Source organism: Lathyrus oleraceus, chromosome 2 (genome assembly GCF_024323335.1).
Source record: "Lathyrus oleraceus cultivar Zhongwan6 chromosome 2, CAAS_Psat_ZW6_1.0, whole genome shotgun sequence".
In the NCBI taxonomy this organism is placed as follows: Eukaryota; Viridiplantae; Streptophyta; class Magnoliopsida; order Fabales; family Fabaceae; genus Lathyrus; species Lathyrus oleraceus.
Window position 1 is genome coordinate 114,897,576 of NC_066580.1, and position 24,803 is coordinate 114,922,378.

Consider the following 24,803-nt stretch of genomic DNA (forward strand, 5'->3'; position numbering starts at 1 on the left):
ATATTTTTCTCTCTGATAACCACAAACCAAACAGAACACGTTTTTGAAATCCAAGAGAATAATCAAAAATATTTTTTTTAACAGCAAATTAAACAAAGGATATGTTCTGGAAAAATCAATAAGCAACAATCAAACAACAAATAGAACATCCAAAACCCTAACAATAAAGCCAAGCAACAACATTAATCAAAGAAGAAGAAGGAAGAACAGAGGGAGCGAAACTTATCTTAACGGGAGGGGAAGCGTCGTCGGAGGTTGACTTTGAAGAGTAAGTTCATTCTCGATCGCCTTTCCATGCCATCATCTTTGTCTCTTCGCGTGGGTTAAAACCCCTCTTTCAATTTCTTCAAAATACGTATGTAGAGCTTTGAATTTGGATTTTTAGGGTTAGGTTTTGGACGTTTGAGTTTTGTTATTTAGGTTAAGGGCGAACCAGGGTTTGTTGGCCGCGCGAGAGAGAGACGGTATTAGGGTTTAGATTTTCTCTTCTTTTTAGATACCGATCCGGACATTGGAGAAGGAGTTTGAAGAAAACAAGGTCGGATTCGGAAAGAGCGGCCAAAATAAGGTAGGGTTCATGTTTGAATTTTTTGGATTGGGGTGGTTGGTCGTCGGAGCAGACGGCGGCGCCGCCGCGGTTGGCCAGCCGCCACCGTCTTCTCCGGTCAAGGTTGGCCGTGAGAGTGGCGATGGTAAAATGGAAAAGTTGCAGAGCAACTTGGTGAATGAAGAGAAGAGAGAGAGTGAAAACGAGAGAATGATTTCTCTCTCTCTGAATTTTCATTTTTATATGTTGTTTGGGTTGATTGCTTGGGCGCCGCATGGCCCCTTCTGGTGGCGCCACTTGGCTGGTCAACCCGGGCATCCTGTGTGGATCCCCCCACCACATGGTGGTGTACCCTCACGCACCTCCTTTGATATTTTGACCAAGTCAAGGTATTCCCATCATGTGGCCCAGATTTTCCTAGAAAGTCATTGTTTGACCAAGCCATTTAGGGCTTTGGCATTTTCGTTTGGGCCAACTCTGGTTGGGCCCAAAGACCTTTTCTCTATTCAAACCCCCATGTTCTATTTTCAGCAGCACCTAGAGTTGGGCTTTTCTCTTACTTGGCCCATTTGCTTTCATTTTTAATTTATTTCACTCATTTTCTTTTATTTATATACATATATAAAATATATACATTAATCTTTATGGTTATCAAACAAAAATAAAACAATATTTTATTTTATTTTCTTTCGAAATTATGTAATTATATATTATTATTAATAATACTTAATAATAAATATGCAATTACATTGTTGTTTTTATTAATATTTAATAAATATACAATTATTTGGTCATATTCATTATTTTTTTATTACTTGTTATTTAATTAAAATGATCTATTAAATATTTAATTAATTAATTATATTATTATTAATGTCATTTATAATTTAGATAATTGTTTATTTTGTGGAGTGTATGTGCATGATTATCCTTTATTTATTTATTTATACCGAGCCTTGAGTGCACATGAATGACATGTTATAATTGTGACAAAAATATATCGCTTTCACCGATTTAAAATCATTCGAGCCAATTTCAAAAATAAATCACATACTTCTCGATTCAAAGTCGAGCCCATTTTTAAAACACCTTTGTAAGTCGATTACTTGTAAAAGTATCGCCATCAACCTCGCATGGCTTACTCTTGGGCCTTCTTACAATGAGACCTATTCGATTTTTATTAATCGATTAGATGAACTATTCAATAAATAAATTCAATTCATTCACACAAAAATACAAATTTTAAAACCTTGATCCAACATCGATTATTCTATATCAAGAATTAAAATACTTAATCATATTTAAACATTATTTCACTTAGGAATAAAAGAGGTAATGGTTTTTAGTTTTCAACTCCTCCCCTCGATTATTTAAGCACGAACTCTTTTACTCGATTAATCGAACAATCGTCATCTCTAATCTACCTAAGCACAAACAAATCAAATTCCTTTTACAATAAGGAATAAAAAGGGAAATAACTTTGAGTCTTCAATTTTTTCTCCTCGACTATTTGAATACAAGTTCTCTTACTTGTTTAGTCAAATAATTGTCGTTCCTCTACAAATCTCCAAGCCCTGATTAAATCAAAATATTTTCACAATAAGTTGAATGAAAAAGGAGTTGACTTTGAGTTTTCAATTTCACTCCTCAATTGGACGAATACGGGTTCTCTTACTCGGTCAGTCGAACAATTGTCATTTCTCCGCAAACATACAACTTAATCAAATCACTTTCATAACAAATTATACGAAAAGGGAGATGTTCTTGAGCCTTTGATTCCTCTCCTCAAATGCTTGGATATGAGTTGTTTTACTTAGTCATTCAAGTACTTGTCGTTTATTATAAAAATACGTCAGCCATGTACAACCTTATTTTCTTAAAAAAAACTCAGATGAAACAGAAAATGGTCTAGAGTCTTCTATTCCCTTTCCCGATTATTGGGATACGAGTTGTCTTACTCGACTATCCGAGTAATCGTCATCCATTCAAAACACCTTAATTATTATCCAATCCTTTTCGTAATTACTCAGATGAAACAGAAAGCGGTCTAGAGTCTTCTATTCCCTTTCCCGACTATTAGGGTACGAGTTGTCTTACTCGATTATTCGAGTAATCGTCATCCAACCAAAAAACATCAAACCAACTCGTCACTCTCCGCGTGACCAAAACTCTTTCAGAAAGAACGCTGTTAATCCTTTCTAATACGCACAACAAACTAGTGCTTAAGCCTCCACCAAGAGTAGACAAGTCAGCATTTAGCCTTTAGAACGCGATCTAAAACAGTTGTTCACTAAAAGACACCAACCAACCATAATTCCCCGAACTACGAATGCTCTGATTTCCTTATTACCATAAGGATACGTAGGCAGGAGATTGTTGTATCTTCGCGAGCACACTAATAAAAAACCTCCCATTTTCCCTTTCTAAGATTCTCGTCCATTTCTATTTTCAATATTTTATAACCCAAAGATAACAAACAAACATAAATTAACACTCGAAACACAAATTAGAACTAAAAGGTTCTCGCTGAGTACAGCGGACGTGAGGGGTACTAATACCTTCCTCTTGCGTAATCCACTTTCGAACCCGAATATGGTTGCGACGACCATCATTCTATTTTTCTAAAGGTTTTATCGATATTTTCCTATTCCTTCATTAGGATAAATAAAGTTCGGTGGCAACTCTGTTCAAACAAAAATTTTCCGCGACCATCGCGAGGAATCGTATTTTTCGAGATGTGACACTTGGATGTGGCTATCTTTATTTGATGCCTTGCTCTTCAACTTGCTATTTGTATATTGTTTGTTGCTTGATTCAAAAGTCCAAGAGAAATTTAGGTTTCTATATGACATTCTTGTCTATTGGATTGCAGCCCATTGGTCAGATCTTTTCAACTCTCAACTTTTAAATTTATGCTTAGGATTAGTCTCTTCATCTCCTCCCCACTTCTTTAATTTCAAAATCTCTCCCTCCTTTTAAAATCTTCTTTGCTTGTGTTTGTTGATTTCTAAACTTTGACCATATTGCAAATTAGAAACTTTGGCCTTATGCCATTGCATTTTCAAACTCCTTTTCTTAATCAAACTTGTGAATAAACTTAACTATATTTGACTTAAAAATTTCAAAAGCCAAAAAAGAACTAACACTCATTTAAACCATTTTTAGGCCCTTATTCCTTTTAAACTTAATTTTTTTGTTAAAAGCAATGCACTCACTTTGAAATTGGTACGACGAACTACGAGGTTTTGATCCCTCATTTTTATGTTGGTATGTAGGCACAAGTCCGAAGGTCTTATCAAACACAAAAATATAATTAATGAATTCTTTTCTCATCCACACACTCTTTTTATTTGCAAACATCATTTGTACAAAAACACATATGCACACAAGAAAGGGCTCTCTAGGAGTACCTAGGACACTTTGGGTGTTAACACCTTCCCTCTGTGTAACCAATCCCCTTACCTGTAATCTCTGGCATTTTATTAGTTTTGATTTGAAAACTTCTTATTTTTGGGTTTTGTTCATACTTTTCACTTTTCCCTTTGAAACAATAAAAGCACGGTGGCGACTCTGGTTTAATTGACATCTAGCTTATCTATAGCTTGATTGTCATGAATTTACCGCTACATCAACCAAATAGGACGAAATTCGAGCCAAACTTTCTGACTCAGCTATCATCTTCATCGACTGCAAGCCACCCCGTAGGTGGAATTACCATTTTAGGCTCCATTTCCTCTTCAGCATCCCATATTAATCCATAATCAGGATCAAGATTCAGGACACGGCCTGTGTTGACTGAAGTGTAGGATCCTGATTCGTCATCACAAGGTGCGATTTTCGCCAAATGTTGGTCGAAAGATTTCTTCGCGCCTTTGGCCTCATTGATCTTGTAATAACTCTGACCAGCTTCAATATTCTCAATAATGCCATCTTTCCTCTAGATAATTAACCTTTGGTGTACAGTCGATGGCACTGCCCCTATCCCATGGATCCATTATCGTCCTACGAGCAGGTTGAAATTTATTGTAGAGTTTATCACCATGAAAAGTGTTGATCGTGTAGTTGTACCCACGGCTAGCTCAACTTGGATAACCCCAAGAATGTTACTGGTTTTTCCCTCATAGTTGGATAAAACCATGTTGTGTTGTCGGAGATCAGCATCACATTTCCCCATTTTCTTAAACAAAGTGTGAGGCATCAAGTTGACAGTTGATCCTCCATCCACGAACACCTTATTCACTGCTACTCTGTCGACCTTTACCCTTATGAACAATGGTTTCAAATGATACATCATTCCTGGACTAGGCCTTTCAAACATAGCTTTTTGTCCCTCCACCACACCACTGTTCATAACATAGTAGCATAATGATTTGCCTTCAGCATTTTCATCTGGTATGAAATCCTCATCTGCTTCAAAGACTTCTGACACCATATTATATTTTGCAGGAAACATTGATACGATGCCACAGTTGACGATGAAATCTTCACCATAAGTATCGTCATTATTGTCATTGTACATATCATCATCAAGTAACATATTATACTCTTCATCAGACTGGGGAGAATACTCAAGTTCTTCCTCATCCAACTGAGAGAATATTCAGGTTCCTCCTCATTTGAATGAAGTGTGTTCTCAGGTTCTTTGTTATTCTCGACCTGAGATGTGCATTTCATGCTTTGGAATGATACTATCCCTTTTCTTCATGAAGGGTCAACGGTCATGGCCATTGTCTAGTTTGCCACGATTTCCCCTTTTTCTCTCCACACTCCTTTTAGATGTTGTCTTTTTTATCCAGAGGTTTCAACAGGCTTCAACTGTGAAGTCAAAGCCTCTTTCCCAACTTTCTTGTTTCTCTGATAACGCCTCCATTATGTTATGGTCATAGGGCTTTTCTCTTTTTAATTAGGGGAAACCACATAACCTCTGGGTTCGAGCTTTTTCTCTGGAGTCTTTGCTTCTTTCTCCAAATCAAGCACTATCCACTTTGGCCTTTTGCCCCCCTTCCAATTCACAGGTTCCACCCACTTCTCTTGTGGGATATCCGACGGAGGAAGAAAGGTCTTTGGTCGAGGCTACTGGAATTTCCTTTTGTATTCCTCATTTCGGCATGGTGCTCCATGTTTGTCGAACATAAATCTTGGGATGATAGGCTTCTCTTCTTTATGTGCCTTCTTTTTGTCATCTTCAAACTTTTCAACGGATTTCTCATCGAACACATTGTTGCACCTTGGACATAGTACCTCCTTCGACCCACTCATTCTGCACTATTCCTGGGAATCAGTCAGGTCTTCACCAACTTGAGGATAAACTACCTCCAGTTCATCTTCAGTCCTCTTGTCGAATCCATCAGTAGTTTCAACCATCATACACTCAAAAGATTCAACAACCAGATACTCAATGAGACCATCAGTAGTCTCCACCGTCATGCATTCGAAAGGTTCAGAGTATAGAGCTTCTTCAACCTTTAAAGGACCTGAGTCGACTTGCATTTTTGGCCTTTCGTCAAATTGAAGCATGTCCTCTTTCAAAGTTTCTGCACCAAATCCCTAAAAAGAACACATTGAGATGTTTTATGACCAAGAAAGTTATGAAACTTACAGAATCCCCTTTTCTTTTTCTGTTCTAAAGGGGGGTCCATTAAACCCTAAGGAAGAATAATTTGACCATCTTTATCTAACAAATCAAATATCTTGTCACATTTAGACATATCGAAAGTGTAAGTTTTAGCAACACATTTATCTATTTTCTCTATTTCGATGGGACTTTTTTCGTTTGATGGTTTCAACAATTTACACGTGTGAGGAGGTCTTGGCTCGTTTTTGTCGACAAGCTCTTCATCACCAGAAGAGTATTCATCCACTGCTATATAAGACACTTTCTCTTTCTTATGGTATCTACCAGTTTTGGTTTTTTCGGCTTTCAAGTGTTCGATCTATCAAACCCTATCAGCTAATTGTTCCATATCCCTAAGATATTGTGTGTCTAACTTCTTCCAGGTAGAATAATCTAGACCACCTACAACTATTTCGACTAATTCGTGCTCAGGGACTTGAGTAAAGCATATAGCTTTTAAAAGTCTAAACTTGTTGAGATATTGATCGACCGACTCCGCAGTCTTTCGTTTGACGCTGGCCAGTTCTTTACAACTTATTTTCGACTGTCCCATTTAAAACTGTTCATGGAACAACCTCTCTAATTGCATCCACTTATGTACGGATTATGGAGGTAGCATCGTAAACCAAGTGAACGCATTCTTTGTGAGAGAACTTGGGAAATATTTTAATTTCAAGTCCTCATGTTTGCTATGTCACCAACTTCAGTTTGATATTTGGCAACATGTTCGATGATGGACTATTCAGTGTCTCCGACGAACTTGTTGAATTTTGGAACCTTCCACCCCTAGGTAATTATGTTTGTAAAACAAAATCTGGTAAGAAGATGAATACGTTGGCCTTTCAAGGCATGGGTTTATCCCATTTTGAACTATGATCCGTTTGACAATAGCCTCTAAATTTTGCTCCCCAGCCATTGCTTCTTGTCGAACCTGCCTGACCACATGGTCGGGATCTTGATTTCTATTAACTAACACAACGAGAGGCCTTTGGGCCACCTTCGGTATTGGTTCGACCACCCGGTGTTTTTGATCAATCATTTCATCGACCATCTTCTCGTGTAGGACTGGGGTTTCCGGTCGAGGTGAGGGTGGGGGAGTCCGTCAAACTTGCGCTATGGGTGCACCTAGGAAATCCTCTATTTGGGTCATTTGAGTTTCCATTTGTTGGTAACTCCGACTCGAATCTTAAATCAACGGTCTCAGTATGGTGCCCATTTGTTGAGTCAGCAAATGGACCATTTCGTGATTGCTTTCTTCCATCTGATGTCTCATGACTACGATAGAACTTGATGTGAAAGTTGGGATCGACTGAGATGAAAAACCTAAACCTGGGGGTCGACCGAATTGGTTTACCAAAGGTCCTAACCCCTGGTAGGGTGGGAATGACGACGATGGTTTTCCAAATATCGAACTGCTATTATGCATACTTGCCAAAAATTCAGTTGACATTCCTAAGGTTCGATACATGGGCACTGTGAAACTGGGCATATATTTCCCTGAAGTCTCCATCGTTGTCGGCCTTGGAGTCCCAGGTTGGCGCGATGTTAATATTTGTCCATTATATGCAGTCGAAACTGCAAATATAGTGTCAGAACCAACATCAATTGTTTGCGACACAACTGTACCTCCTCCCAAAGATGGTTCTTCATTTGGATTTGGATGTGGTGATACCATTTTACCATTACGTAGTTGTATATACTAAACACAACCTGTCCCACCAGGTGTGCCAATTTGTTTGCATGTGGTTTTCACGCGAACAATCTCTAGCCTTCCTACTGAGGTTTACTTGCAGGACCGACTACAAAGTCCTAGACCATGTGTTGAGTATATGGTGTGTTTTGGTGAAATGTTTGGATTAAGAAACAATATGTAAAAAATGCTTGTAAACAGGTTCCAAGAAATAAACGGACAAAAGCAAGATAAAAATGTAAATAACAAAGCAAATAAAATGACTTGGTAAGTTAAATTGTTGGAAGATAAACGTGGAAGCAAGTATACCTTTTTGCATGAATGAACTCTTTTCTCTTAGACGCTTTATACTTTGAGTATTTTCCTTTTGCAATGTTACAAATGCCACCTCCCAAACTAGAAATAAAATCTACTTAAATAGTAATAAAAAATAATTGCTATATGGTTGCTGGCCATTCATAATGCGTCACGCGTCTGAGCCTCCAAACCCACATCCTTTGCAACATCTCCCATGTTCTGCTCAACTGATTATATCAATCCTTACAAGTTTAGTTTCGACTTCGACAATATCACCCCCTCATCGACCTTCTTTCAACCTGGCTTAGGTCCTTCCTGATTATTGAACTGCTCCGACTATGTTCCTTTTGCTTCGATTTTTCTTCTTTAGCATAGTCAAAATTTAATGGCTAACACTACCTCCTACGGAGAACTGTGCATCAGAAGTGAAGAAGTGTGTCAGCTGGGAGAAAAATAGAAGAAAATGATATCTCAGTTGCAGGCTGAAAAAGAAAGATATCAATCTACCATCTCTGATCTTTAAGATAAGGTGATATTATTGACTTCCAAACTTTATAACATGACAAAGGCTATAAGAATGATGAACAAGGGATCTAATGTGTTAGGTGAAGTTTTGTAAGTTGGAAAAGTGGCTAGAGATCTAAGGGGGATTGGCTTTAATTATCAATCTTTGGACAAACAAGGAGAAAGCTATATGACCAACTTTGTACTTGCAAAAAGGGAACTTGAGCATGTAATGTCTAAACATATGACTTAACATCATGCGACACATCATAATACTTAAACTGGAGGCAAGTTAGTGCATCAAAGATGTCATTACTATGGAAAATATGGTCATATAAAGCCTTTCTGCTTCAAACTGTATGTCTATCTCAGGTATCTAACACAGCCCAGGGCTAATCAAATGGTAACTAACACTAGAAAGGAGTGGATACCCAAGCCTGTCAACACTAGTCCATAGCTCACACCTCTCTTAGAGCTTCAACTCAAGAATATTGGTAATTTGATAGTGGATGTTCTAGACACATGACATGTGTCAAGAAGTTCTTGGAGAACATCAAGTCTTACTCAACCAGTTATGTCACTTTTGGAGATAGGGCTAAAGGTGAAATTAAAGGAGTTGGAAGACTAACCTGTACAGGACTCCTGAGTCTGGATAATGTCGTGTTGGTAAAAGGTTTGATTGCTAATTTGATTAGTATCAGTCAGTTGTGTGACGAGGGTCTTAAAGTTAGTTTCACAAAATCCGAGTGTTTGGTCACTAATGAGAAAAATAATGTTCTAATGAGGGGAGTCAGGTCTAATGACAATTGTTACTTGTGGGCATCTCAAGAAATTAAATATTCTTCCACATGCTTGATATCCAAAGAGATGAAGTTAACTTGTGACACCAAAAACTTGGACATCTACATCTGAAAGGCATGAAAAAGGTTATATCAAAAGAAGCCATCAGAGGTATTTTTAAGCTCAATATTGAATAAGGTAAAGTCTATGGTGAGCGTCAAATTGGGAAGCAAACCAAGATGTCACATCCGAAGTTACAACATCAGACCACTTCAAAAGTTCTGGAAGTTCTTCATATGGACTTAATGGGGCCTATGCAGGTCGAGAGTCTTGGTGGGAAAAAATATGCCTACGTAGTTGTTGATGATTTTTCAAGATTCACTCGGGTGAACTTCATCAAGGAAAAATCAGAAGTATTTGAGGTTTTCAAAGATGTATGTCAAAGGCTACAAGGAAAGAAGGTATGTCAAATTGCCAAGATTAGAAGTGAACATGGGAAGGAATTTGAAAATAGAAAATTTGCTAAATTTTGCTCCTCTGAAGGTATTGGTCATGAGTTCTCTTCTCTCATCACCCCTCAGCAAAACGGAGTTGTCGAATGCAAGAACAAGACTCTACAAGAATCAGCCAGAGTCATGCTTCATGCCAAACAACTACCCTACCATTTTTAGGATGAAGCAATGAACATTACTTGTTATATTCATAATATAGTCACTCTAAGAACTAGTAATTTGGCTACTCTTTATGAACTATGAAAAGGAAGGAAGCCTACTGTCAAATACTTTCATGTATTTGGAAGAAAATGCTACATTTTGGCTGATCGTGAACAAAGAAGAAAGATGGATCCCAAGAGTGATGAAGGAATATTTCTGGGGTACTTTGCAAACAATAGAACCTATAGAGTTTTTAATTCTAGAACCAAATCCATGATGGAATCCATCAATGTTGTAGTGGATGATAACATCACAGAAAAAGGGATTGATGTTGATCAAGATGTTGTGACATCATTTCAGCAGATTGACACTTCTGAAAATGAGGGAGTTATTGAGTCAGACAGTGAACCAGGAGGCACTAAACCAGACAACCATCAAGTCAACAAAGGTCCCTCTATCAAAATTCAGAAAGATCATCCAACATCATCGTAATGAATGGGCCACCGCTAGATCTAGAGATGTGATGTCAAATTCCTACTCTGTCTCAAAGTTTGAACCTAAAAATGTGAAGGAAGCCTTGACTGATGAATTTTGAATCAATGTTATGCAAGAAGAACTAGGGAAGTTTATAAGAAATTAAGTATGGGACTTAGTTCCTAGACCTAAAGGAATGAATATTATTGGGACAAAATGGATCTACAAGAACAAATTTTACAAAAAAGGAATTGTAACCAGAATCAAGGCTAGACTTGTTGCTCAAGTATACACTCAAATTAAAGGGGTTGATTTTGATGAGAGTTTTGCTCTTGTTGCTCGTCTTGGGTCAATAAGACAACTTTTAAGAGTGGCTTATTTGCTTAAATTTAAGTTATTTCAAATGGATGTGAAAAGTGCCTTCTTAAATGGGTACTTGAATGAAGAAGTCTATGTTGAAGAACCCAAGGGGTTCATATATCCTAACTTTCCATATCATGTTTACAAACTAAGGAAACATCTTTATGGATTAAAGCTAGCACCTAGGGCCTGGCCAGACTCACTGAGTTCCTTGTCAATAACGGATACAGGAAAGAAGGAACATACAAGACATTGTTTTTTAAAAAAGAACATGGTAAACTCATGATAGCTCAAATATATGTTGATGACATTGTGTTTGGAGGGATATTGAACCGGATGGTCCAACATTTTGTCAGACAAATGCAATCCAAATTTGAAATGAGTCTTGTTGGTGAATTGAATTATTTTCTTGGGCTCCAAGTCAAACAAACGGATGGCACTATTTTTATCTCTCAAAACAAGTATGCTAAGAGTATAGTAAGGAAGTTTGGCATGGAAAATGCTAGTCATAAAAGGACACATGCACCAACCCACTTGAAACTGACCAAAGATGAAAAATGTGTAAATATGGATCAAAGTCTGTACAGGAGTATGATTAATAGTTTGTTGTATCTTACATCTAGCAGACTTGACATTACATTTGTTGTAGGAGTATGTTCAAGGTATCAATCTGAACCCAAAATGAGTCATATTACTCAAGTGAAAAGGATCCTGAAGTACATCAATGGAACTAGTGACTATGGAATATTGTATTCTCATAATGCAAATTCCTTGCTTATAGGATACTATGGTGCATATTGGGCAGGCGGTGTTGGTGATATAAAAATCACTTTTGAAGGATGTTTCTTCTTGGGAAATAATCTTATATCTTGGTTCAGCAAAAAGCAAAATAGTGTGTCATTATCTACGACTGAGACTGAATATATTGCAGTAGGAAGCAGTTGCTCTCAATTAATTTGGATGAAACAAATATTAGAGGAACACAATGTCCAACAAGATGTCATGAAATTATATTGTGACAACCCAAGTGCTATTAACATATCCAAGTATCCTATTCAACACAACAAAAGTAAGCATATTGATATTCATCATCATTTTATCAAGGATCTTGTTGAAGACAAAATTGTTACTCTTGAGCATGTAACCACTGAGAAGCAAATGGGAGATATTTTCACTAAAGCTTTAGATGCAAATCAGTTTGAAAAGTTAAGGGGTGAATTGGGCATTTGCATGCTTTAAGAATTATAGAAATTACTTCTATGGAGATATGAAAATCAAATTTTCTCTTCCCTTCATTTAGTGGTGCACAAAAATCAAGGAATATCATTAAAAACCTTCCTTATTTTCCCAACACGCCACCTTAGCTACTCTATCAACATCATTCACGCTACATCCTTTACTCTCTCTCTCTCTCTCTCTCTCTCTCTCTCTCAAATTTACTCTCATTCACCCTCATCTCTCTATCGTCTCTTTGAAGTCCATACCTCAAATATCCAAAATGTCTCAACCTTCTATCTTAACTCCTAGAAAGCACACCAAGGAGCAATCGAACCCTAAAAATGTAGGTACTGAGATAGATCTCTTTGATGTCATCACTGATGTCGTTCCCCTTTTGATGGTTCCTGGTCATGCAACCCCTATAAAGAAGACCATAACATATGCTTCGAGAAAAGACAAGCCCTCTAAAGTAAGTACATCTTCCTCTCCATCCATGGCTGCTAGAAATGTAAAAATTCTTGAACCCTCTACTGTTGTAAAGAAACCCCATTCTATGACTAACTTATACCTTGATGCCATTAATGTTGAACCTAATGTTGGTGCTTCTTAAGAATATCATGTTAAGCCAAATGTTATGGAAGATGTTGAAGCCTTTTAAACTAGTAATAAACCTAGGTATGTTACTGCTTTGAGTAAATCTAGCATGATCGTTGCAGACAGAGACGACGTAGATAAGACTATTTGTGTGTTGGTCTCTCAAGTTTTGGAATTTGAACCTAAGATTGTTGTGCCAGATGTCTCCACATCCTTGGCCCAACCTGATTACACTACTGAAACACCTCTAGATAAATTTGATGTCAATGTGCATACTCTGTCTCCTGAAAAATTGAAAGACAAAGAGGAGGCTAATGGGATGTCTGGTGATCTGGATGACAAAGAAGAAAACTTTGTAGAGAAAAAGGGTCAATCTGCTGACATAATGAATATAGAGGATATGTACTCTGATGATGTGCCTATTGGTCAAAGGATGGCTCCAGAAATAGCTAAAAGGTTAAGGAACAGAAAAGGTTAAGCTATTAAATCCTCCAGCACGCCCTCTAAATCTCTCGGGAGAAGAACTAGTGTTGGCCCTACAAAGAGATGGAGCAAGGTTATTACTCCTGTTTCTAAGAGGAAGGAAGTTTCTTCTAAGTTTAGTGAATTTGACCATGATGTCGAACATAATGTTCAGGACATCGTTTCTATTGACCAAAAGCAAACTTATGGGAAGATTCCAGCAAATATTCCTCAAGTTCCAATTGACAACATTTCCTTTCACTCTATGGAGAATGTAGAAAAATGGAAATTTGTTTATAAAAGAAGACTACCACTAGAAAGAGAAATGGGTAAAGATTCTTTTGAATGCAAAGAGGTGATGAGTCTGATTCAAGAGGATGGATTAATGAAAAATCTAATTGGATTTGGCAAGTGTTATGAAATGCTTGTTAAGGAATTTATTGTGAATATCTCTAAGGAATGTGATAACAAGAGGAGCAAGGAGTTTAGAAAAGTGTATGTCAGAGGAAGATGTGTGGGTTTTTCTCCTGAAATCATAAATAGGTTTTTGGGCAGAAATGAAGAAGAACAAGCTGAAGTGGAAGTCTCTGAAAATGTTATCTACAAAGAGATTACTACTAAACAAGTAAAGGAATGGCCAAGGAAAAGGAAGTTGTCAGCAAGTGATTTGAGTGCGAAGTATGACATACTTTATAGAATTGGAGCTGCTAATTCGGTGCCAACTAATCACACTTATAACATTTCTACAGGATTGGGTAAGTTCATTTATATTGTAGAGACCAAGTCAAGTTTTGATTTTGGATCTTATATCTTTGATCAAACTATGAAGCATGTTGCCTTTTTTGCTGTGAAGATGCCAATAGCATTTCTCTCATTTATTCGTGGTTTTATATTGGGTCAACACCCAAGTATCTTGATCAGTTCTGACAGTATATGCAAAAGAGACCCTCCTTTATAATTATATTATAGGTTGTTCATTGTTGAACATGTTTCAGATATTGTCATGACATCTAGCCAGAAATCTTCCATGCCTACTACTAGAACATGCATCCTTGCTGATCTAAAAGATACTTGCAAGACCTTGGATGATAGTATCAAAAGTTATACTGAGAGGAAGAGCAGGCTTGAAATTTTGATAAAGGCCTTGTCTAAAGAAGAAGGAAATTTGAAAGGTGATAGAACATGTGAAGAAGATGCAAATGAAGAAGGTATTCATGCAAGTGATGATGAAGAAACTACCAGCAATGATGAGGACTGAAGCACTCTGGCTCTGATTCTTCTGTGTGTTAATTGCACTTATGTTTTTTCTGGGATATGCCCTGAATATTTATGCATTTTATAATGCTCTTGGTTATGTTTGGTTTGTAATCTATCTTTTAACTACTTTGCTAACTCTATTGTTTGGTTGTGTTTGTCAACTTTCTGGCTAAAAAGGGGGAGTAGTTATTGTGATATGATTGTGATTGATTAGTTCTTATGTAGTTATGTGTGATTGTTTGTTAGCCATGTCTTGTCTCTTACCCACTGAGGGAGAGCACATATGGAGGGTGAGTATCTCTTGCCCTCCTTACCCTCATTCATGTTGGTCCATGCAAAGGTTGTTTTAGCCAAAAAAATCCAAAGGGGGAGATTGTTAGGTCTGGTATGTAGTGATTGGATGCATTTTGGAAAAACAAGTATTCTAGTCAGATGTTGAACAAGGTGTCCTGACATGTTGGTTCAACATTGGAGTGTGACCTGTTTTAGTATCTTGTAAGATTTGTTTCCTTTTATAAGATATCTGAAGATATGCTAAAGATTTAGTTCATAAAATATGTGAGTTAAGTAGAGCATTTTCTAAAAAGAAAAAGACTATTTTTACCCTGACTTATTTATGAAGTAAAGATGTCAAAACATTTTAGGAAACATCTGATCTGATTGAAATCAAATCTGCAGAAGATTGTGCAAAGTCCTTGGATCTGCTGTAATCAAGCCTGAAGCCCATATTGTTTAAATACTATATATAGATAGTTTCTAAACCTAAGACATCTAAGCAACGCTTGATATTGTCTGTGTTAGGGTTTAGTGTCTTCAAATTGTGTGAGCCATTCGAGAATATCCTCGATACTTGAATTGGACCTGGTTTATTGAGTTATAATTATCAATCCCTCAGAAGCTTTTAAGCAAGAGTAGATTGTGTTTTTTAATATAAGTTGTTGTCTCTCTTGTATGGTCAAAGGGAAGTGAGAGGGGTCTCATATCTAGAAGAGTCTTAGATAGAAACATCCACGGGTAGAGATTAGGTGAGAAGCTTGTAAAACCCGAGGTCGTTTAGAACTTCAAACTAATTCTGTGATAGTGGATTTCCTTCCTGACTTGGTAGCCCCCGGATGTAGTGACATTGCACCAAACTGGGTTAACAAATGTTTGTGTCATTTTCTTTCATGTTTTATTTAAATCTTAATATTATTTTTGGTGTAACAATGTTTTGACCTTTGTGTCGTGACATCGTGTACGACGACATCCAGGATCTACATACCAGAATTTGAATAGTCATCAACAATGATAATCCATACTTTTTACCACTGATAGAGGCAGCTTTCACTGGCCCAAACAAATCAATGTGTAGAAGCTCTAACGGTCTAGAGGTAGAAACTACGGTTTTTGCTTTGAAATAAGTTTTAGAAAACTTACCTTTCTGACATGTTTCACAAAGAGCATCTGAAGCAAACTTCAGGTTGGGTAAGCCTCTGAGTAATCCAAGCTTATTTAGCTGAGAAATCCTTCTCATGCTAACATGGCCCAAACATGTGTGCCATACCCATTGCTCCTCATTAACATACATTAAGCATTTTATGTTTTGATCCTCAAGATTAGAAAGTCTGATTTTTTAAATGTTGGTCTTCCTCCTTCCCTTAAAAAGGATTGTGCCATCTTTCTGACTAACATCCTGTGAAACCAACGAAGCCTCCAGGCTTAAGTTTCAAATCTTGGAATATATGCCTTCTGTCAGTCATGTGTCGTGAGCATCCATTGTCCAGATACTATGACTGGTGTCTCTACTGAGCTACTAAGAATGTCTGCAACATAAATGATCTTATCCTTAGGTACCCACTTTTTGGGTCCTCTTTTTTTAGTTCTACCAGCGTTTTTTACAACCTTAGGTTTTTGTGCAGAAGGATAATCAAGGGGAATTTTTGCATGATACTTAGGTTTTAGAACTAAGTTCTTCTTCTATATTTGTGCATGTTTCTATGTTTGTGCAAAATAATCAAGCTCGGTGCCAGCAGGCACGAAATGCTCATAGAAAGGTTTCAGTTTTACCTTCTGACTTTTGTCAGGTTTTCCAGATTACGTACAACCTATACCTTTCTTTACATTTCTTTTAACTCCATATATCATGGAAGCCATTTTGCTTCTATCTATGCTTTTAGCCAGGAAGTACTAGAATGATTTGTCATATATGATGATGCAATCAGTACCAGAAGCTTCTGAGTTTATTTCATCCTCTAGTTTTGAAGTTTTGCTTTACAAAGCAGGGTTGCTACTCTCTAAAGAAAATGATTTTTTGTTTAGGGAAGAAATATCCTTCTCAAGCTCACCACGAGTTTCAGAAGCAACTAGTTGGACTTGTTTAAGGTCCATGTACCTACTTTGAAGACTTTGGTGCTTTTCCAGCATTTCAGAAAGACATGACTCTAAATCAGAACGAGATAGTTCAGAAAATGCCTCTTCAGAATCGAAGTTTGATTTTGATTCTGATTTTGATAACACCTTGTCTTCTGGTTCTTCAAAACTTTCAGGATCAATTGTAGTTGCCATCAATGCAACATCGGCCAATTCCTTATCAGAATCTTTTTCTTCTGATTTTGAATCGTCCCATGTAGCCAAAAGCCCCTTCTTTCCTTTAGAAAACTTTTTCTTGGGCCTTTTTTCCTTCTTCAGCTTAGGGAACTCATTATTATAGTGACCTGGCTCCTTGAAGTCGTAGCAGATAACCTCTTTACCAGAACCATGCTTCTTTGGTCCAGCTGAAGAATCAGAATGACCAACAGTCCTTCTAGCTCCTCTGAACTTTCCTTGTCCATTATGTCTGTCCCTCTAGAGTCTATTAACCCTCATGGAAATCAAAGACAACTCATCATCATCTTCTGAGTCTTCATCAGAATCTTATGATTCTTCCTCATCTTGATAAGCCTTTATCTTCTCAGGCCTGGACTTCAAAGCAACAGATTTACCTCGCTTCTGAGGTTCATCTTATTCGAGTTCTATCTCATGGCTTCTCAAAGAACCAACAAGTTCTTCAAGACTAATATTGTTTATGTCCTTTGCCAACTTCAAGGAAATTACCACAGGTCTGCATTTTTTGGAAAATATAAAAAAGCTATTGTTGGGGATCGAACCCATGACCATTTTAACTAACACCCCGGTTATTCTTAAACTGATGGATAAAGTCGAAGCTTTTCATGACGCCCTTTGTTACCTCTCCTCTTTAACTGAGATTAAATCAATTCCGCGTCTGAGGCTATATGTGTTTTTTATAGTAGTGTGTGGGCAATATGACTTGTTTCTCATTGTATATGCATTTTTATCTCCACTTAAGATACAATTGCCTGAAGGATTCTACAACATCTTCATCTGAGATATCTTCATCACTAGATCCCCATCATTATGCACAGTTGACTTGGATCTTACACTTGTCGTGAAGGCAACCATATTGTTTATCGTTTCTCATTCAGTATTATCTTTTGCTTGGTCTTTACAATTTTTTGCTACAATCTTTGGAGGGTTCTTAGCATCATTAAGAATCATTGGTCGATTAACTGATCCTCCTTCTTTGGCATTCTCCATCTTGAATAGAATAAGAAATGTGGAACACACCCAAACAGAACAGGGTGACTGCTCTGATGTCAATTAAAATTTTATTTGTTGGATGAAAAGATGTTAGACAGAATGTCTAGCATAATGTGTATGACAAGATAATTATGTAGTAGACAAAATAAAAGTAAAATATAAATAACACAGGAATTGGTAAACCAGTTCAGTGCAAAATCACCTACGTCTTAAGGACGTTAACCCATTCAAAGGAAATTCACTCTCAATATTAAGAAGTGCAAATTTGGTCTTAGTTGAACCCTCTTGGTTCAATGCATTTTTTCCTAATATTATCCGTAATTTTCAATTCAGGACTCTCTATAGAAAGAACTCAACTTTTAATAGTCAGAAGTATAATTCACCTTTTTTCAACTAACTTCGTCCAATGCTGCTTTCCTAATACTAACTGTGAAGATTCGATCAGGGCACCCCTTGAATCTAAAATACATCCCACTTTAACTCAAACACTCTCTCAAGTATTTGGAAAATTACAAAAGTATAAGAATAATGAAACAAATTTACAAATCAAATACTTTATTCCTTAATATATGAATAAGTTTCAAGAATAGAGTAATATAAAATAAATACAATACTCAAATAAAACTCTCCTATATAGTAGATATTTTCTCTCAAGTTCTAAGTCTTCATAAAGGAGATGAACTCCTTAAATAAACACAAAAGTCCAACTCCAAAATCCCATAAAGGTTTAGGTTGTAAACACTGATGAACTTTCTAAAAAGCACATGTTATATATCTTCAATATTGATGATTTCCAATCTTGACTAACCGACCATCTTGAATAAATCTGAATCTCTTGATTATAACAACTTCAATCTTGTCGCATTTGATTCAGATCATATCTTCCAAAAATACACATGATCAATCAGATCTTTATTATGAAGGTAGAGATCCTTGATTGATACAAATCTTGAACAAATTAGAACACCAAAAACAATCTTGCTAAAAACAATTATTTTCCAAATCCATACACATGCTAACACACTTATATCTCTAATAGAACATAAAAGGAAACAAATCTTGAAAGGAAGAGATATACTTCTTTTATTTTGGGCTTCAAGCAAACAATCCGAGAGATGTTGAGAGAGGATGTTTGGGACATTATGCTCAACAACTTACTTTCTAAGAAACATCACACAGTTGATTCAGAATCTTCATTCACACAAAACCAATAATGTCTTTTCTTGTTATAAAAACGAATTCCTAGCTCTTAAGTAAAGAATTCAAAATACAATCTCTTCTAAAGTTGAAACTCTTTATAAACCATTTTTAATAGTGATTAAAGATCTTCTCATTAAGGGCAAATACAAATCTTGTAAACAAAACTATTTAAATTTCTTCATGGAATTTTTATTTCATTGCACCTTCAATCAATATAATTGCATATCCAATTTTAGCACAATCTTGGAGTAAATAAAACTGAACCAAAAGCATATCTAATTAATTCTTTTCTTCAATCCAAATCCAAATAAATAAAATCTTCTTCATTTAAAATAAGATTTAATATAAAATAAAATAAAATTTGATTTATGATTTAACAATTAAAGTATTAAATCATATCCAATTAAATCTTCTTAAACCATTATATTTTATGATTTAATAAAAAATATTAAAAACTAATTTGATTTATGATTATTCTTATATACACAATCTTGACACACTTCAGGAAGAACTAAAACCGAAACAAATCTTGAATAAAATAAAAAGAGAATCACAACCCAATTCGTGCAGTACACGCACCAAAATGTCATACAACATATTTAAGACATATTGTTCAAAAAGTAGCTCACACAATTTGTGAATCAAATCTTTTTTTCAAAGCAACTTTAGCAGAATCTTAGACTGAACAAACATGAACCAAATCTTGTAGTAACCTCTGGAATCAAACACAAAACCAAATGAGTCAAGATGTACTTAACAACTTTTTGACATCTTGCTTTTCATTTTGCCTATAAAAATAAGTCAATCTAAATATAATAACAATTGTATTTAAGTGAGGTTTTGTATTATATAAATTGGTGTTATTTTAGATTCACCAAGAAATATTATTTCTCTTGGTTGAATAACTTATCCTTAAGGGAGTGTTTGTTTGGGTCCGGAGCTAAACTCGTTAAAAGCTTTGTTAGGGGATTTAGTTTCTAAGTCGTCAGTTCGATTCGTAAGCTCAGCCCGTGTAAAAGCTTACTTTGGTTTGAGATCAACACAACTTAAAATATCAACCTGGTTCGTGGCCAGTTTGTTCAAAAAATTGATTCAGTTCGAGTTCAGCCCGGTTTAAAATCTCAACTTAGTTTGTGATTATTCAATTCAAAACCTTGGTTCGGTTTGGAGGATATCCTGTTCAAAACTCTAGTTTAGTTCGAGACAAGTTCGTATAAAATCTTGGTTTAACTTGGGGACTTATCTCTTTAAGTTCGAGTTTGGAAGGAAGACTAACCGCTTCAGCCCAGTGTTCTATTATTGGTTGGAACAAAGCATAAAACTTCATTTTTCCTTATATAAGAGGGTTGGAGATTTTAACCTACTAAAAGTTCGTAAGAATTACTAGATACTCTCAAGATCAAATCTTGGGGACATGATTAGGTCTTCTTGATTGAACCTCTATAATTCTCTGGTGTTATTTCTCTTACCCCTTAAGTCTTTATTTTCCAAAAATTTACTTTCCGCTAGAAATCAAAAGTCAATTCCCACAATTATAGCAAATGTTATGTAGTGGAATTAAAATGGATCAGAAAGTGAAAATGCAGAGCTTGCTACAATGGTTTTGAGCTTCTGATGCAAAGGAGAAAAATGATGGCCTTCAAGGTTAGCACTCAAACGCTCAAGTTAGAATGAGAGTGAAAAGTGGTGTTCGAATGAGAGAGAATTTAATACATGTGAATGACGCATTTTCTCTTTTAAATATGAGAAATAGTTGGCAACTGAACGCATGTGGAACAATATGGAATACAGTCAACCTACACATTGATTTGGGTGGGTGGCATGGCATTCACGTGAATGATTGGTTTCTCAGTAGAAAGTAAGAGTCTACATAATCTGCATTTAATGCTTCATTGTTTCACTATTGGACATTTGTTTTCTGGACCCTACGGGCGGCCCAAAACAGGTTCATAAGTAAATACTAGTCTAAGAATGATTCATAAGTATTTGTGAGTCCTAGTTTGATGATATTTTCTAGGCAACTTCTTCTACTTCAACCATTTGTGGTCGATGAACATTACACAATTACGATTAACGATGAGCAATGTCGATAAATAATGACATTGAAGCTTCTCACTACTTGGAATATGTAATTGATTTTGGAAGGACATGGTACATGATGTTCAGTTAGATTTAGTAAAAAAATTGAGAAAAGGAGAAAAAATGGTATTAAAGAAAAAAGAGTTTGAGAAAATTAATAGTGTTGAAGAAGAAAGGGTTTGAGAATATTTTTTTTTGTAAAGAAGTGATTTTTGTTTGAAAGTATCTTTAGATGTTAGAAAAGAAAAAAAAATATTAGATGTTAAAAGAAATATAATTGTTTTTAGAATGATTAATATAAAATAATTTTATTTATTGGGGGTGAAAGTAAAATAAATGATTAATCTATTCAACGGTAAAAAGTTTGTTTATGCATAGTAAATGCCACCAAAATTTATCTCATTTGAATATTATATAATTAACTTGAAAAAATTTATAAAAACAAATATAATGTCTTTCCTATGTCAATAATTTAGTTGATAGTGAACTTGAATTAGTGAAAACTTATAAAAAAAGAAATAGTGCAGCTACGTAGTTGTAATAATTTTTATGTTGCGAAAACTAACGTTTCAACCAATGCTCTTTAAGTGTTAAAAGACTTAGCTATTTGAGTTAATTAAAAATATATGTTGTTCTCGTGGGACTGAAAATGTTTATAAAGTAGTGCGAAAGTTTGACTGAAAATGTTTATGGTATGTTACATTTCATAAAGTAGGGCGAAAGTAGTTGTTGTCAAGTATGTTTTGGTGGGGAAAGTAAATAAAAAGTGGACGTGCCGGAGTGGTTATCGGGCATGACTAGAAATCATGTGGGCTTTGCCCGCGCAGGTTCGAATCCTGCCGTCCACGTATTTTTCATTTTATTCCGGAATTTTGCAATTGAAAAAGGAAAATAAAAATCGCTAGAAGGAGGGTTTGAACCTCCGACCTTGTGGTTAACAGCCACACGCTCTAACCAACTGAGCTATTCCAGCTTCGGTTGTCATAACGATAGAATGAACTTATTTATAATATACATAAAACTCCGCAGTACCTCCGCAGTCACTAAAATCAGACGCAACATGCTTCAATGACAACATTAGTAAATTGAAGGATCAAAAGTTAAGACCTTTATATTTAACAATGTATGATTTCAATTATAAAATGCATAATACATGGAGAAGATAGGAAGCAAATAAACATCCAATTATTGAAATATTCACTATCTTCTAATTTGAAGAAAATAGTAATTAAGACGTCCATGATAAAATTATATGGTTATTTGTCATAATTAATTCTACATAATAGTCTAGGTAATATTTTATGTATAAGAAAATGGTACTTCTACCATGGAATAATAATATAGAATTTTGTTATTTTATACTAATATATGACTTAATTTTTATATCATACAATATTATCGAATTTATACCGTGAATAATTTTTTTTTAAATTAAAATAAATAAAAATTATTATATATATATTTTATAACTCAAATATAAGATTTCACTAATCATACATATGTTATTAATAATTTATTTTACTTATAACTCATTAAATATTTTTGGGTTCGTAATATAAAATGATTGGAGAAATAAAATGGAGTGTAAATCATCGAATTCAAATTTTATGATTGAAATGTAAGATAGCTCCAGAGATTTAATGTGACACAAAGGTACTGCTCAAGTTAAAGATTCTCTTAACATCAGTTAAGTGAGTCTCCCTAGGGTCTGATTGGAAGCGGACACACAAACAAACATTGAATGAAATATCAAGTATAGAAGCAGTTAGATAAAGGAGAGAGATTATCATACCTCTGAATAGCTTCTAATTTACCTTACTACTTACCTCTTCCTTTTCCAGAATGCATGTAGGATACATTGGGGTTTTTGCTTGCTTGCATTCTGACAAGTTAAACTTCTTCTGAAGTTCTCTTGTATACTTGCTTTGGTGGATGTACGTCCCTTCTGAACATTGATCGATTTGAATCCCAAAAAAAAACCTAAGTTCTCCCATCAGACTCATTTCAAATTTTGCCTGCATTAACATAGCAAACTCTTTGCACAATGAAGCATTAGTAAGGTAGTTAACAATTGCAAGCTCTTTGCACAATGAACCATATAACGATATTTTTAGTTTAAAAACAAAATCTGGGTTTTGAGAACTTTCAAAACCATGGGATTGGTGCACATACACTTCTTTAGAAATGTATATTCAGAAATGCACTCTTAATATCCATCTGATACAGAATAATGTTATGATTTACTGTAAACGAAACTAAAAGATGAATAGACTCTAACCTGACAACTGGTGCAAAGGTTTTTGTCTAAGTTATACCTTCTTGTTGACTATAACTTTGTGCTACCAGTCGAGCCTTTTTTCAAATGACTTCACCTTTCTCATTGAGCTTGTTTCTAAACACCCATCTGGTTCCAAGGATATGGAAACCCTTTGGTTTTTAAACAAGATCCCAAACGTCGTTTCTGGTAAATTGATTCAGTTCCTCTTGCATAGCCATAATCCATTCATTCTCTAGAAGAGATTCATCAACAGAGGTAGCTATATCAAAGATACCAAACCCAGAAGGGTTTCTTCAGAAGGTTTGAATGAAGATCGAGTTTTGACTAGTGCATCTCTATCTCCCATAATCAATTCTTCAGAATGGGAAGTTCTTGATTTACTCTTCTTCTGATGAGTAGGACCAACAACAGCTTCTGGTTGAGTCGCTTATGAGTCTTTTACTTCAGCATCCTTAGCTTTTCCTTCTAAGTCTTTATCTTCAAAAATCTTTATCCTTGGATTTTGGAAATTTGATCTTCATATCTGCAAAATTTTCAACTAGCTTTGACTTTTCAGGGTCAAGCTTATCATTGAATCTAACATGAATTGATTCCTCGATAATTCGTGTCTCTATGTTAAAGACTCTGTAGCCTTTTGAGCATTCAGAATATCCTAACATAAAGCATTTTTGTGCCTTAGAATAAAACTTTCCAAGATTCTCTTTAGTGTTCAACATAAAGCAATCAAAACCAAAAGGATGGAAATAAGAAATGTTGAGTTATCTATTCTTCCACAATTCATAAGGAGTCTTACCCAGAATAGGGATAATAGAAATCCTATTCAAAATATAACACGTTGTGTTAACTACTTCTGCCTAAAAATGCTTAGCCATATTAGTTTCTTGGATCATGGTGTGAGCCATTTCTTGCAAAGTCATATTCTTCCTTTCTATAACCCCATTTTATTGTGGAGTTCTAGGACATGAGAAATCATCCTTGTGTTTCAAGAACTTTGGACAAACAAGTATTCTAGTCAAATGTTGAATAAGATGTCCTGACATGTTGGTTTAACATTGGAGTGTGGCCTGTTTTAGTATCTTGTAAGATTTGTTACCTTTGGAGCGCTTTCTAAAAAGCAAAATATTGTTTTTACCTTGACTTTTTTACGAAGTAAAGATGTCAAAACATTTTAGGAAACATTTGATCTGATTGAAATCAAATTTGCAGAAGACTGTGCAGAG

The 24,803-nt window shown here is 35.6% G+C and overlaps 1 protein-coding gene and 2 non-coding genes across 3 annotated transcripts; 2 read left to right on the forward strand and 1 right to left on the reverse strand.

Moving 5' to 3' along the window:
• Positions 1–12,417: 12,417 nt before the first annotated feature.
• On the forward strand, positions 12,418–14,451 carry LOC127122156 (uncharacterized). Its single transcript, XM_051052540.1, has 4 exons — positions 12,418–12,736; positions 12,854–13,187; positions 13,254–14,101; positions 14,189–14,451. Exons 1-4 carry the CDS (start codon positions 12,418–12,420, stop codon positions 14,449–14,451), a joined length of 1,764 nt encoding a protein of 587 aa, XP_050908497.1.
• Positions 14,452–22,071: 7,620 nt separating this feature from the next.
• TRNAS-AGA (transfer RNA serine (anticodon AGA)) lies at positions 22,072–22,153 on the forward strand. The gene has a single exon. It is a non-coding gene; the product is annotated as a tRNA-Ser (tRNA).
• A 51-nt stretch (positions 22,154–22,204) lies between these two features.
• TRNAN-GUU (transfer RNA asparagine (anticodon GUU)) lies at positions 22,205–22,278 on the reverse strand. Its single transcript has one exon. It is a non-coding gene; the product is annotated as a tRNA-Asn (tRNA).
• Positions 22,279–24,803: the final 2,525 nt, after the last annotated feature.